Raw genomic sequence first — 15766 nt, forward strand, 5'->3', positions numbered from 1 at the left:
TTGAAATCCTATTCTTGTACTTGTCACTATTGCTATTTATTTCTGTAGCAGCCTTCATAACTTCCTATTTTAAACTTAAATAAGGGCAATTATGAGGGCAAGAAAGCGGAGCTAGCTAAGGTGAACTGGCAAATCAGGTTAAGGGATAGGTCAATACAGATGCAGTGGCAGACATTTAAGGGGATATTTCAGAATACACAAAATAAATACATTTCAACGAGAAAGAAAAATTCAAGGGTGGGTCCCGCCATCCGTGGTTAACTAAAACAGTTAAAGATAGCATCAAACTTAAAGAAAAAGCCTATAATTGCACAAAGATGGGAGACAGGTCAGAAGATTGGACAGAATATAAAAACAGCAAAGAAGGACTAAAAGATTGATAAGGAAGGTAAAAATTAGAGTACGAGAAAGAAATATAAAGACAGATAGTAAGAGTTTCTATATTTAAAAAAGAACAAAGACTTAAAGTGTGCGTTGGCCCTATAAAAAGTGAGTCTGGGGAATTAATAATTTTTTTTTTTTTTAAAAAGAGATACAGCACTGAAACAGGCCCTTCGGCCCACCGAGTCTGTGCCGACCAACAACCATCCATTTATATTAACCCTACAGTAATCCCATATTCCCTATCACCTCCCTACACTAGGGGCAATTTACAACGGCCAATTTACCCATCACCTGCAAGTCTTTGGATGTGGGAGGAAACCGGAGCACCCGGCGAAAACCCACGCAGACACAGGGAGAACTTGCAAACTCCGCACAGGCAGTACCCAGAATCGAACCCGGGTCCCTGAAGCTGTGAGGCTGCGGTGCTAACCACTGCGCCACCCTTTCCTTTTTTTTTCGACCATCAACCACCCATTTATACTAATCCTACACTAATCCCATATTCCTACCACATCCCCACCTGTCCCTATATTTCCCTACCACCTACCTATACTAGGGGCAATTTATAATGGCCAATTTACCTACCAACCTGCAAGTCTTTTGGCTTGTGGGAGGAAACCCACACAGACACAGGGAGAACTTGCAAACTCCACACAGGCAGGACCCAGAATTGAACCCGGGTCGCTGGAGCTGTGAGGCTGCAGTGCTAATGGACAATAAGGAGATGGCAGATGAATTTTGCATCAGTCTTCACTATTGAGGATGCAAGTAGCATCCCAGTATTAGCTGCAAGTCAGGAAATGGAAGGGAGGGAGGAACTCAAGAAAATTACAAACTCCAGGGAAGTGGTACTGAACAAATTGTTGGAGCTGCAGGCTGACAAGTCCCCGGGTCCTGATGGACTTCATCCTAGGGTATTAAAAGAAGTGGCTAGTGAGATAGCTGATGCAGTAGTTTTAATTTTCCAAAATTCCCTAGATTCAGGGAAGGCTCCTTTAGATTGGAAAATAGCAAATGTAACTCCTTTATTCAAAAAGCGAGGGAGGCAGAAAGCACAAAACTACAGGCCAGTTAGCTTAACATCGGTCTTAGGAAAAATGTTAGAAGCTATTAAAGATGTTATAGCAGGGCATTTAGAAAAATTCAAGGTAATCAGGCGGAGTCAACATGGTTTTGCAAAAGGGAAATCATGTTTAACCAATTTATTGGTGTTCTTTGAAGGAGTTACACATGCTGTGGATAAAGGGGAACCAGTGGATGTATTGTATTTAGATTTCCAGAAGACATTTGATAAGGTGCCACATCAAAAGTCATTGCAAAAAATACAAGCTCATGGTGTAGGAGATAACATATTGGCATGGATAGAAGATTGGTTAACTAACAGGAAATAGGTCATTTTCTAGTTGGCAAGATGTAACGAGTGGTGTGCCATGGGGATCTGTGCTGGGGCCTCAACTTTTTATAATTTACATAGATGACTTAGATGAAGGGACCGAAGGTAAGGTTGCTAAATTTGCTGATGACAAAGATAGGTAGGAAAGTAACTTGTGAAGAGCACATTAGGAGGCTACAAAAGGATATAGATAGGTTAAGTGAGAGTGGGCAAAGACCTGGCAAACGGAGTATAATGTGGGAAATTGTCCACTTTGGCAGGAAGAATAAAAAAAGCGTATTATCTAAGTGGTGAGAGACTGCAGAGCTCCGAGATGCAGAGGGAGCTGGGTGTCCTGTGCATGAATCGCAAAAGGTCAGTATGCAGGTACAGCACTTAATTTGGAAAGCTAATAGAATGTTATTGTTTATCGCGAGGGGAATTGAATACAAAAGTTGGGAGGTTATGCTTCAACTATACAGGGCATTGGTGAGACCATGTCTGGAGTACTGTGTACAGTACTGGTCTCATTTAAGAAAGGATGTAAATGCGTTGGAGGCAGTACAGAGAAGGTTTCCTTGACTAATACCTGGAATTTGTGGGCTGTCTTACGAGGAAATATTGGACAGGCTAGGCTTGTATCCGCTGGAATTTAGAAGAGCAAGAGGCGACTTGATTGAAACATATAAGATCCTGAGGGGTCTTGACAGGGTGCATGTGGAAAGGATGTTTTCCCTTGTGGGAGAATCTCAAACTAGGGGTCACTGTTTAAAAATAAGGGGTCGTCCATTTAAGACAGATGAGGGGAAATTTTTTCTGAGGGTCGTGAGTCTTTGGAATTCTCTTCCTCAAAAGGCAGTGGAAGCAGAGTCTTTGAATATTTTTAAGGCAGAGGTAGATTGAATCTTGATAAGCAAGGGGGTGGAAGGTTATCAGGGGTAGGTGGAAATGTGGAGTAATCAGTTCAGCCATAAACTTATTGAATGACAGAGCAGGCTCGAGTGACCTACTCCTGCTCCTAATTCGTATGTGCGTATGGACCATTGCCACAAGATCTAGGCCTATGTAACCCCTCATTAATGATGCACTCAAGAATGCACCTAACCTCAGACTAGGCCATCTTCTGCAATATTTAGATATGAATTTTGGAAAAATTTAATATTTGCATGGTTAAAAAAATACACAAGGTAGGACTTCAATAGTCATGTGATCAAGTTTTCCAAGACATTGGACACAAAGCAGCTTATTGAAGTATTTTATTGTATAAATATCTGATTTCACAATCCAAGAAAAAGTAGATAGTCAACTCTTCAGACACTGAATAGCAGAGGAAAGAGTCATTTCCATTACAAAATGTCAAGTTGCACAATAGTAAATAGACATTGCTCAACGATTCACCTAAAATGATAAGCTCAATACTTCTAGGCATCAACACTGACGCTTTATTGCATATTTACCAGCCTCTTAAAAGCTGAAACATTCTTAATTTGTAATTTGTGAATTTAGATGCTTAAAGTCTGGCTTGGTTTACCCAAGTAACAGAGACCATTACCCAGGTAGTTGCTTTGTTACAAGTATCGTTCTATAGACTCACTCCCAGCCTTAGCACCTTTTAAACAGAGACTGCAAAGTAAATTAATCCAATTTTTTTTTTTAAATCTTGATGGCAAGATTCCTCTTGATCTTTTAGTACTACATAAGTCACAAATTTTTGCAAAATGTAAAAAATTCTAGCAAGCATTTAATTGACCTCAAGGAATAAATCAGTTAAATTACAAATCTACACTGTCCTTAAATTTCAGTTGTTGTATGAAGTACTGTGTAAAAAAGAGGTAGATGCACATAGACAAAAAAGGGATGAAGTCCAACATATAAAAAATATACATAAAAAGCAAAATTGACACTCAGCCACATTAGAATGTAATTCCACTCAAAACTGAATTGAAACACAGGTAACATGATTGAAGTACTTCAAACAGGAACAAAATGAACATCTAGAATAAGCATCATTACCAATTGTCAAAGAACCATGCAGAAGTCGTCCTCTGAACTAGTGGAATCTGAAGTGGAGACAAGCTGTCCTAAGGATTTTCAAGAGTTGTAGAATTAAGCTGTCCACTGACATGATTAGATTTTCTGGAAAAGTCACGCTAAGAGAGAGGGAGGAAAGTTTTAGTTGGATACAATTCTGACACAGCAATGTTTTTAGCATTACAACTTCTAGATTACAGCAATGACTTATACAAACAGGATTAAAAAACATTTATGGTTTTTAATCCTGTTGTATAAGTCATTGCTGGTCATTTTCATTTAGATACACATAATGCTAACAAACGAAACCCAATGCAAATGTGCCAAGTGGAACAATACACATACTAATTGAGGAAAACACATAATACTAAGAGAGAGAAACATTGCCTACACGGACAATGTTTTGATGACGATGACTGGGCCCCAACGAAACGCAAGACCATATCTTTCATCAAGGACTACAGCGATAGAGAAACAGTAACAAGATATTGCCTCAAACTGTTCTACTTATCTTTTCTTCTGCTCTTTCCTGTCCCTATTTTGCATGATTATATCGCGTGTGCAGGCTAGTGTTAGCTCGAATATCCGTAGTCATGAACCATATTAGAGATTAAGTTTTAGGTTTAATAAATTTCCTCTTTTTGCTTTAAACCAAAGAAAACCTGTTTGTGCTCATTTCTGTGCCTTATAAATTGGAAAGTTGTGAACAAGGATTCACAAAGGGGGAGCTCAAAACAGTGTTTAAAATTAAACCCTGGTACAATAAGACCAGGTGAAGACACCAAGAGAGCCCATGACATATTATTCATCTGGTCGTAACAGTAGTTGGAAGACAACAGCAAGGAAGTTATGCATAAGTTGTATAGAGCCTGGATCAGGAGCACTGTGTTCAGTTTCAGTCACCAAATTGCAGGGAACGATATTGGTCTTTTAGGGGTCCAGCACAGATTTATCAGACAGTGGGGATTAAGGATGTTAAATTATGGCATGTTTGCATAAACTTGGCTTATAGCAATGAGTTTAGAAGGTGGACAGTTAACCTAATTAAGGTTTAATTGGATTCAATAGGGTAGATAAACTATTTCAAAGGCAAAATACTGTGGATGCGGTTTATCTGAAATGAAAGCAGAAAATGTTGGAGATACTCAGGTCTGGCATCAGTTGAAGAGAGCACGTCAACATTTCAGGTCAATGATCTTGTGTCAGAAGTTCTGAAATGTTGACTATTTCTCTTTCTACTGAGAATTTCCAGCATTCATTAAATGAACTATTTCTTCTGGTTGGCGAATCCAGAACAAGGGGACACAATCCTAAAATTACAGCTAGGCCATTTAGGAATGCAGAATCTCGAACACTTCGTAAAAGGCCTTGGATGCTGGCTCAATTGAAGTTCAAGACTGAGCTTGATAAGTTTTTGCTTAGGTAAGAGAGTGATATGGATTAAAAAAGTGGATAAAAAGAATTGAGGTCATGATCTGATTGAATGGTGGACCAGGCTGGAGAGGCTGAATGGCCTAATCCTGTTCTTATGCAATTAAAAAAAAGCTTCAACATTGTTCTCCCACTGTTAACGATTTATGTATCCAACTCCTGGTCTCTAAAATCATTCTTCTGCATTAAATTGTTGTCCGATACCTGTTCCATTTGTTAACCTGCTTAGTCCTAAAGTAACTTTCCATTTTAAGTTAACCATACTCCTGTGCACAAATGGGATCACCCAAACCGGGTTGAGATCATTTCTCCTCAGTTGGTGGGAACTAACTTGCCTTCAGTCAATTTTCTACCCATACTGCTACAATCCCTTTAATACCAAATTCAATTTTCAAAAAGCCTCACATCAGGTCGACATAATTCCTTAATTGTCTTATGTCATCAAGACACAAATTGCCTCTTTAGAGTGACAGGTCTTTTAATTAATGGCTTTATCTTTAATCTGTATAACAGAGAGGCTTATACACTGATGTCAGGTTGACCAGGCTACAGTTACCCAGAATATCCTTTAAATCGGACTCAAAGATTGTAGTCAGAACCACTTATTTCCTCTGACTTCCCTCAGAATTCATGTCGTTAAAGCCAGCATCCTTTCCGCAACTTCATTATGACTGTTTTAACAATGATCTTTTTTGTATTAAAGCATGGGGAACAATAGTTCCCTGATGCATTCTTCATGGCGACACCTTGACCAGAGTCGATTTGCCAACCAATCAGCACCCTCTTCTTATGCAGTGTTAATTGTTGCTCCCTTAGAAGTTTGGCATTCGTGTGCCTGTCCCGGTGAGTGCAAGATGAAAACCTTAGCATGTCTCTTTTCACCAATTCTAAAGCTCTATACTACTAAACGACTAATTATCAAATTGTTCCACCTCCTATATCACAGGACCAGATCCAGTCTTGCTGGATTATGTGCAGTCTCAATCAGGATCACAAAAAAGTACAAGAGATGAGCAACAAGGGTGATGCCCAATATATAAAAAATAAATTGCAATAAGTCAAGGAAAGATCCCAAATATTTGGAGATTTCTGCACACTGCCCAATTCCATTGTTGGAGATTTGACCATAAAGGCAAATCACTTTTATACCCATGCTTTAATCCACCTTGGTTCAGTTGCTAGATTAAAGGCACCCACAACAAATTCCATTTACCAGCTTGGATTGGAAATTTGCCAGTGGCGCCATTATTCAAGGGTCAGAGAGAGATAAAACAGGAAATTAGGGACCTATTTGTTGACATCTATTGTGGAGAAGTTATTAGAATATATTAGAGACAGAGTGACTCAGTTTTGAGAAAATGAGCTGATCAGAGAACCAACATGATCTTTTTTTCATTATTTCATGGGATGTGGGTGTCGCTGGCAAGGCCAGCATTTATTGCCCATCCCTAATTACCCTTGAACTGAGTGGCTTGCTAGGCCATTTCAGAGGGCAGTTAAAAGTCAACCACATTGCTGTGGGTCTGGAGCCACATGTAAGTCAGACAAGGTAAGGACAGCAGATTTCCCTCCCTAAAAAGGACATTACTGAATCAGATGGGTTTTTATGACAAATTGATGGTAATTTCATGGCAACATTACTGAGACTAGCTTTCAATTACAGATTTTGATTTAATTAATTGAATTTAAATTTCACTAGCTGCATGGTGGGAATTGAAACCATGACCCCAGGGCATTAGCCTGGGCCTCCGGATTACTAGTTCAGTGACATTACCACTATGCCACCATCTCCCCCAGCATTTGAAAGGGTAAGTCATGTCTAACAACCTAGTTCAATTTTGAGGTGGTAACAACATGGTAGATAAAGCAGTGTTTATGGATGTTATTTACATGGACTTCAGATGGCATTCAATAAGGTTCCACATAACAGACTGTTAAAAATGAAAGTACATATAATTGGAGGCTAACTATTGAAGTAGGGAATTGGTAAGGGAGATTGGAAAGTGAGTGTAGGGATGTCAAACATGTATACCAAAATGGCAGAATGTGACTAGGTGTCCATCAAAAGAAAAAAATTGTATTGGGACCCCAGCATTCCACTATATTTGTAAATGACAGATAAAGGAATGGAGAACTGCATATTCATGTTGATACTAAATTAGGTGGCATAGCAAGTAGTGGAGATGGGAGCATAAAGTTGCAAACAGACATTCAAAGATTAAATCTGTAAAGGAGCAGAGAGATTTAGCAGGCCATGTCCAGAAATCACTACAAACATACGAATTAGAAATAGGCCACTCAGCCCCTCGAGCTTGCTCTGCCATTCGACAATATCGTGGCTGATCTGATTGTGGCCTCAACTCCACATTCTTGCCTACCCCAGATAACCCTTGCTTATCAAGAATATATCTACCTCTGCCTTAAAAATATTCAAAGACTCTGCATCCACCGCCTTTTCAGGAAGAGCGTTGCAAAGACTCATGACCCTCAAAAAAATTGTCCTCATCGTTGTCTTAAAACAGTGATCCCTAGTTCTAGATTCTCCCACAAAAGGAAACTCTTTTCCGCAATGACCCTGTCAAGACCCCTCAGGATCTTGTGTGTTTCAATCAAGTGGCCTCTTACTCTTCTGAATTCCAAGCCCAGCCTGTCCAATCATTTTTCATGACAACCCGCCCATTCGAGGTATTAGTCTAGTAAACCTTCTCTGAATTGCTTCCGATGCATTTACATCCTTCTTTAAATAAAGAGATCAGTACTGTACACAGTACTCCAGATGTGGTCTCACCAATGCCCTGTATAGCTGAAGCATAACTTCTGTAGTCAATTCCCCTCGCAATAAACGATAACATTCCATTAGCTTTCCTAATTACTTGCATACTAACCTTTTGTGTCATGCACTAGGACACCCAGTTCTCTCTACATCCTCTCACCATTTAGATAATACTTCTTTTATTCTTCCTGCCAAAATGGACAATGTCACATTTTCCCACATTATACCCCAATTGCCAGATCTTTGACCACTCACTGAATCAGTCTATATTCTTTTGTAGCCTCATGTCCTCTTCACAACTTACCTTTCCTACATCTTTGTGTCATCAGCAAATTTAACAACCATACCTTCAGTCCCTTCATCCAAGTAATTTATATAAATTGTAAAAAGTTGAGGCCCCAGCACAGAAACTCATGGTATACCACTCGTTACATCTTGCCAACCAGAAAATGACCCATTTATGCCTGTTAGCTAGCCAATCTTCTAACCATGCCAATATGTCACCCTCTACACCATGAACTTTTATTTTCCACAATAACCTTATCAAATGCCTTCCTGAAATGTAAGTACACCACATCCACCGGTTCACCTTTATCCACAGCATGTTACTTCTTCAAAGAACTCCAACAAATTGGTTAAACATTATTTTCCTTTCACAAATCCATGCCGACTCTGCCTGATTACCTTGAATTTTTTGAAGTGCCCTGCTACAACATCTTTAATGGCTTCTAACACATTTTGCCTACGACAGATGTTAAGCTAATTGGCCCGTAGTTTCCGGCTTTCTGAATAAAGGAGTTCCATTCGCTATTTTCCAAGCGAACGAAACCTTCCCAGAATCTAGGGAATTTTGGAAAATTAAAACCAACGCATCAACTATCTCACTAGCCACTTCTTTTAGGACCCTAGGATGAAGTCCGTCAGGACCTGGGAACTGGTCAGCCTGCAGCTCCAACAATTTGCTCAGTACCATTTCCCTAGTGCTTGTAACAATTAGAATATAAAAAATTTAAGAGGTGAATGGAATCTTAGCCTTCATCTCAAATGCACAGAAATACAAAAAGGAGTGGAAGTTGTGCTTTAGACCCCCAACTGAAGTACTGCATTCAGTTTGGGCACTCCACTTCAGTAAGGATATATTGGTCTCGGAGTGGGTACAGCACACTTGCAGAGAGTGATACAGGGCTAGGTTTGTATTTCCTGAAGTAAAGATAAGAGGGGTGATCTAATTGAGATGTTTATGATTAAAGAGTTTAAAAGTTTCCTCTTTAGCTAATCTATTGCTTTTGGTGGGAGTGTCCAAAACCTTAAAAATGAGAGCAAGGCCATTCGGCGGCGATGACAGGAAGCATTTCATACAAAGTGTAGTGAAAATCTGGAACTCAAAAAGCTGTTGAAGGTAGGTCAATTGAAAATTTCAAAATCAGGACTGACAGATTAGAGTTATTTAAGGGTATTAGGGATAATGGTATCAGGTAGGTAAATGGAGTTAAGATACAGATCAGCCGTGATCCAAGTAAATGGCAGAAAATGCTTGAGGGGCTAAATGGCTACTTCTGTTCATAATTGAGTTTCTCTAATCTGCCAACTCATCTAGAGGAGGAGGACTGGTCAGAATTTCTACACTATGCAGGTTAGAAGTCATTTTACAGCACTATTTGCCCACTAATCAGGTTTGTATTGTATACAATTATTGAAGTATAATTTGCAAGAAGTTAACATTTAAATTAGTGAGTTATATAGATTTTATAATTTGTTGTTGGGTATGTCAATAATGCCTATCCCTATTTTCAGAGGACATTACAAGTTGATCAGATTGTGGAACTGGAGTAGCATGCATTCTGGGGAGTGGGGTGGCTGAGCAGGGGTAATTTTTACTCAAAGGGCATTGGGCTTTATGATTATGCAGCAACTTTCATGGTCATGACAAAAAAAAAGGTTTAAAACTCAATTTCCCAACTCATGTTGGGATGACTTCTAGGTTGCTAGTTCAGGTAAACCACTGGGCTACTGTGCACTATAGCATTGACTACCCACCTACAGTGTTGTACACAGCAACAAATGCTGCAGTCCACCTGTCCAATATAGTATGGAACAGTTACATACACAACTTCCCAAAATTCCACAAGACCAGGTATTTGCTTACAACTTCTCTTGTAAGATGCACAAAAAAAATTCTTGCTACAGGACGAGGTGGTTCTGAGCAAAATGCAATAAGAGGCAATAGGAGATACACACTATGGGCTGGATTTAGCGGAGCCCCTGACACCAGATTGAAAGGGTGGTAGGCCCCGATGCCACTGATTTAATTCCAGCGGCAGTAGGAAGAGGCCCTCAAATGGCTGATAAAGGCCTAAAGGTCTTAATTGGCCTCTGGGCAGGAAGGCTGCTGTCTGCATTTCTCACCCCGACTTAATTGCAGTGCAACAGGAAGGTGTTGGACCCTCCGTACCCCTGCCTCCCGCCAACCCCCCCCCTAGCTGTAATTCTATAGCTCTCTCCCCCCACCCCCAGGGGGCCCACCAAATCCAGCCCTTTACGTGGATACCCCCAATAAAATAAGCAATTTAGTTGATTCATCACAGCAACCCCCTTGACCTGGTCATCTCACGTGGTCCTGGTACTTCTATCATATTAAATATGAGACAAGGCCATCTCTCATCACTTCCTTGCATCACTTTCCAGCCACATGTCCCTTCCACCCTCCAACCTGACCACCTTATGTAACCTCCTGGAAAGAAAGCTATCCCCCAATTCACTTGCAACTGCACTTTCAAAATCCCAACTGTCTAGCCTATGGCCCTCCATTCAACATTTCTGCATCTACTTATTGCTCAACGCACCCTCACTTCTGTCTTTGATGCCCTAGCCCCGATAAAAACATTACTCTCACCCTGGCCATTCCTCCAGGTATGACCCTCATCACTGCTCCCTTAATTCCAAGGGACGCAGACTTGAACAGATAGGGCAGACAACTGGTTTCGCCAGTCCACTACCAGATCTGTCTGGATCACAAAGCACTTTTGGGTCCTGCTGTCTTCTGCCAGAACTGTTACTATATCAGAATCATCTTGGAATGCAAAGATAACTCTAGGCTATTTTTCTTCATTACAAACAGTCTTAAACTTCTGTCCTGTCTCCCCCAACCTTGGCAACAATAAATGCAAGCTCATGAACTTCTGTGTCACGGAAGTCATGATCATCCATCTGCCACATCCCTCCCTTCCATTAACCCACCAGACCAAACAATCCCATCTGCCCTAACCTTGAATTCACATCTTGCTCTAGTTTGTGTCTCCCCTCATGCCCTCTCCAAGCTCATCTTGTCCATAAAACCCACCTCCAACTCCCTCCACCTTATTCATACTAAACTGACCACCAAACATCAAGCCCCCGCTGATATTGTTAGTGGTTCTTTCTTCTGGTGCGGTCCTCTCCTTTAAATCTGCCATAATCTCCCCCCTCAAAAAAAAACCCAACTCTTGACCTCTCACTGTCCTTGCAAACCTCCCTTTCCTCTCCAAAGTACTTGAACATGTAGTTTCCTCCTAAATCTGTTCCCAGAACTTGATATTTGAATCGGTCACAGATTTTATTTATTTATTTTTATTTAGAGATACAGCACTGAAACAGGCCCTTCGGCCCACCGAGTCTGTGCCACCCATTTATACTAATCCTACATTAACCCCAATTCTCTACCACATCCCCACCATTCTCCTACCTCCTACCTACACTAGGGGCAATTTACAATGGCCAATTTATCTATCAACCTGCAAGTCTTTGGCTGTGGGAGGAAACCCAAGCAGACACAGGAAGAACTTGTAAACTCCACACAGGAAGTACCCAGAACTGAACCCGGGTCGCTGCAGCTGTGAGGCTGCGGTGCTAACCACTGCGCCACTGTGCCGCCCAGACCTGAAATGTTAACTCTGCTTTTCTTCACAGATGCTGCCTGACCTGCTGAGTATTTCCAGCACTTTGTTTTTATGTTGAATCCCCCCAAATCAGTTTTTCACCCTTGCCACAATACCAAAAGAGCTCAGTCACAAATGACATCCTACGTGACAAAAGGTAAACTATTCCTCCTCGTCCTTTGTGAACTGCCTACAGCTTTTGACATGGTTGATAACACCATCCCCCAACAACTCTGCAGAGTCATCCAGATGGATGGGATTGCACTTGTCTGGTTCCATTCTTATCGAATCACAGCCAAAGCATCATTTGCAATGACTTCTTGTCCCACACAGTTACCTCTGGTGTCCCAGGTTTCCATCTCTAACCCGCTCCTATTTCTCATCTATCTGCTGCCATTCCGCAACACCGGATAGTACTCAGTATACTATGCTGACAACACCCAGCTCACCTCACCATCCCCCCCGATAACTTAACAATGTAGGAGCCTTCAGACTGCTAATCTGACGTCCAGTACTGTACAAGTAGAAATTTCTTCCAATTATATATTGGAAAGATTGAAGCCATTGCTTTCAGTTCCTGCTCCAAACTCCATTCCCTAGCTACTGACTTGATCTCTCTCCCTGGCAACCATCTGAGATTAAGCCAGTCTGTTTGCAACATTGGTGTCACATTTGACCCAGAGATGAGTTTCAGACCTCATTCATTCTGTCACTAAGACCACCTATTTCCACCTCCTTAACATCTCCAGACTTCACCCTGCCTCAGCTCACCTGCTGCGGAAACCCTCATTCATGCTTCTGTTACCACCAGACTTAACTATTCCAATGCATGTTTGACTGGCCTTCCACATTCTCCCCTTTGTAAAATTGGTCACCCAAAACTCTGCTACCCATGTCCTTACTCGCACTAAGTCCCATTCACCTAACATCCCTCTGCTTGCTGACCTATATTTGGTCATTAGTCAAGAAATGCATCGATTTTAGAATTTTCATCCTTGCTTTCATATCTCCTCCAGCCCTCATGTCTGCGCTAGTCTAATTCCAGCCTCTTGAGCATACTCGATTTTAATTGCTCCACCATTCAGCCGCCTAGACCCCAAGCTCTGAATTCCCTCCCTAGACCTCAGACACTACCTCTCTTTACGATAAGATGCTCCTTAAAACCTACCTCTTCACCCAAGCGTTTGGCCATCTGCCCTAATATCACCATGTGACTCAGTCTAATTTTGCTTTATAATGCTTCTGTGAAGTGCCCTGGGACGTTTTACTACCTGAAAGGTAGTATATATAAGCTATTACGTATTGGAAGTTAGGAACTTAATTTAAACAGGTGGATGAACTAAAGTGTTAACTTTCTTTTCGATCATTGTGGAAAACTAAATTCAAGTTTTCAAAAAGCTTGAAGTGATTAAATTAGACTACATTATTTAAGAGTAGAGAAAGCTAATAAAATGTAGACTTTACCGAAAATTCTGAATAGCTTGTAACAAGACAGTTGAATGTACTGGGCTGCCGAGCCACATTGGAAATTGTTGATGCATTTATTGTTTTTTTGTCTTGCAAAGATGGTCTTTGTAGTAACTCTGGTAACTTGCTCGCATTTGGAGTCTAATGAACAGAAAATCAGTCAAAACTTCCTTCAGCACCCACCTAAATTTTAAAGAGTTGCTACACACTTTCTGGAAATAAACAGCCTTGATTTACAGTTGGAACAAGCTAAACAAAAAAGGCATTTACAAAATAGACTAGTGAACAAGCCAGACCATATTATGCTTGGAAATCATAGGCTAGTCAGGAATGATACTTCGCTCTATACTCAAGACATTCCAGCATAATGCTCATTAAATATTTCAATCAGGACAAGCTTAACTATTTTTCTAAGCAGCAAGACCTTAATTCATAGCTCAGTGTTGAAAGTTTGTGAAATTGAAAAACTTAGACAAAGGGAAAAGATGCATTGCAGGACAAAGGTTGGAGTGTAATAGATAAATCAAGTAGTAGCTAACCCTCCCCACACCTATTTCATTGTTTTCTGGAGGCATCAACTCCTTGGGAGATATGGTTCCATGGGGATCTTAGTGATCATTCTCCATGAGATTCTAGATGGTAAAGGTTGGTAAATTTAACTATATGGCATTGTAGCATGGGGCCCAAAGGAGAATTTTCCTTCCCAGCACTGACATCAACTGTAGTACACCCGTTGTCACCCTGGCTGAATTCAATCAATTCAGGAATAGTCCAGATGTTGACCTTAAAAGCTTGTAGCTGAATGAGCCAAACAGTTTACCAGAGTGCTAAAACTTTGTTACAAAAGGTTGTACATGTTAAAGGAATTCACAGGTTTGAAGGGAACTTGAAAGACTGGATGTGGATGTAACAAGTCTTGACAGTGAAAGTTCAAGGAAAGAACACAGGTAGAACAGAACATTCAGAACTTGGGAGGACGAGGGGAAAATTCAGATAACAAAATCAGTAAGAAAAATTCCAGACAGCGTATGGAGAAAAACCAAAGGCTTCTTAGCAAGCATGGGGGGAGAAAAAAAGCACTTCTGTAGATAAAGGACCAGCAGTCAAGTCCTGGGCTGACTTGCACTTTAGTGAATTAGTTTTTCCTCCTTTAACGCTCTTAACAGGTGCATCAAAAGTTCACTGGGAACTGCCTAACGGCAATCATCTGGGTATAGATTTGTCTATTTCCCTTCTACCAAGACTTACATCTACCTTTAGGTTAAAGACAGAATTAGAGAGTCATCTTTCTATTTAAAAGTTCGGTGTCAACAATTAAATGTGGAAAATTCTATATTAATTCCATTCACATCTGGTGGCACCTGCCCAATCACATTTTAAAAAATTTTCTCCATTGTAACAACCTGACTATGTTAACAGCCTGGTCAGTAGGTGACCTTGCAGAGCAGATTAGCTAACCTTCATTTAACATTTTGTTTTCCTGCCATTCCCCTATAGCAAATAGAATTGGGCCAGATTTCGCAGTCAGCAGTGAAGCAATGGTGCTTGCCACTGATCTCAAATTTATCCAAAGACTTATTTCCCTTTGCATGATGGTAGTTTAAATCTGGCATCAAGTCAAGGAGATCTTCTTGCATACTGCAGGAAGATATTAGTGGACAGGTCAAGTGGGTAGAAAAATGGCAAATGGAATTCAATCCAGGGAAGTGAGTGTCAATGCATTTGGGGAGGTCAAACAAGGCAAGGGAAGGCAATAAATGGTAGGATACTGTGAAATGTAGGAAAACAGAGGACCTGGTCATACATGCCCACAGAATCTTGAAGGTGTCAGGGGGAGGGGTAAGTAAAGGTGGTTAAGGCAGCATATTGGATAAATTTCTTTATTCTATGTCTCAGCTAATGAGAGATTATGCTAGAACTGCACAAACATTAGTTAGGCCACAGCTAGGGTTCAGTGTACAGCTCTGGTTCCTGTATTAACAGAAAGGCTGTAATCACACTAGAGAGCATACAGAGGAGATTTACAAAGATGTTGCCTGGAATGGAGAATTTTAGCTATGAGGAGAAATAAGATAGGCTGGGGATGTTTTCTTTAGAACAGAAGAGGTTGAGGGGAGATTTAATTGGAGGCATATAAAATTATGAGGGGCCAAGAAGAGTGACTTATTGCCCTTAGCAGAGAGGTCATGAGCCAAAGGGCTAGATTTAAAGTAATTGACAGACGGATTAGAGGGGAGCTAAAGAGACACTTTTACACCCAAGAGGATGGTGGGGGTCTGGAACTCTGTCTGGAAGGGTGGTGGAGGCAGAAACCCTAAATCACATTTAAATATTTGGATATGCACTTAAAGTGCTATAACCTGCAGGGTCACTGAGCAGAAGGTGGAGAGTGGG

General features: G+C 40.8%; 1 protein-coding gene across 3 annotated transcripts in view; it reads right to left on the minus strand.

Moving 5' to 3' along the window:
* Positions 1–3002: 3002 nt before the first annotated feature.
* The window catches only part of LOC137356154 (protein regulator of cytokinesis 1-like), a 72278-nt gene continuing 59514 nt past the window's right edge, over positions 3003–15766 (minus strand). For 2 of the 3 annotated variants that reach the window (XM_068022084.1, XM_068022009.1), the window contains 2 exons: positions 13370–13513; positions 3003–3906 (listed from right to left, as the gene is read on the minus strand). In XM_068022084.1, coding sequence (XP_067878185.1) covers positions 3838–3906; positions 13370–13513 — 213 coding nt within the window. In that variant the 3' untranslated portion in view covers positions 3003–3837. The remainder of the gene's footprint in view (positions 3907–13369; positions 13514–15766) is intronic. The other variant, XM_068022154.1, reaches the window with a different exon arrangement.

The sequence above is a fragment of the Heterodontus francisci genome, chromosome 1 (assembly GCF_036365525.1).
Source record: "Heterodontus francisci isolate sHetFra1 chromosome 1, sHetFra1.hap1, whole genome shotgun sequence".
NCBI classification, from domain to species: Eukaryota; Metazoa; Chordata; class Chondrichthyes; order Heterodontiformes; family Heterodontidae; genus Heterodontus; species Heterodontus francisci.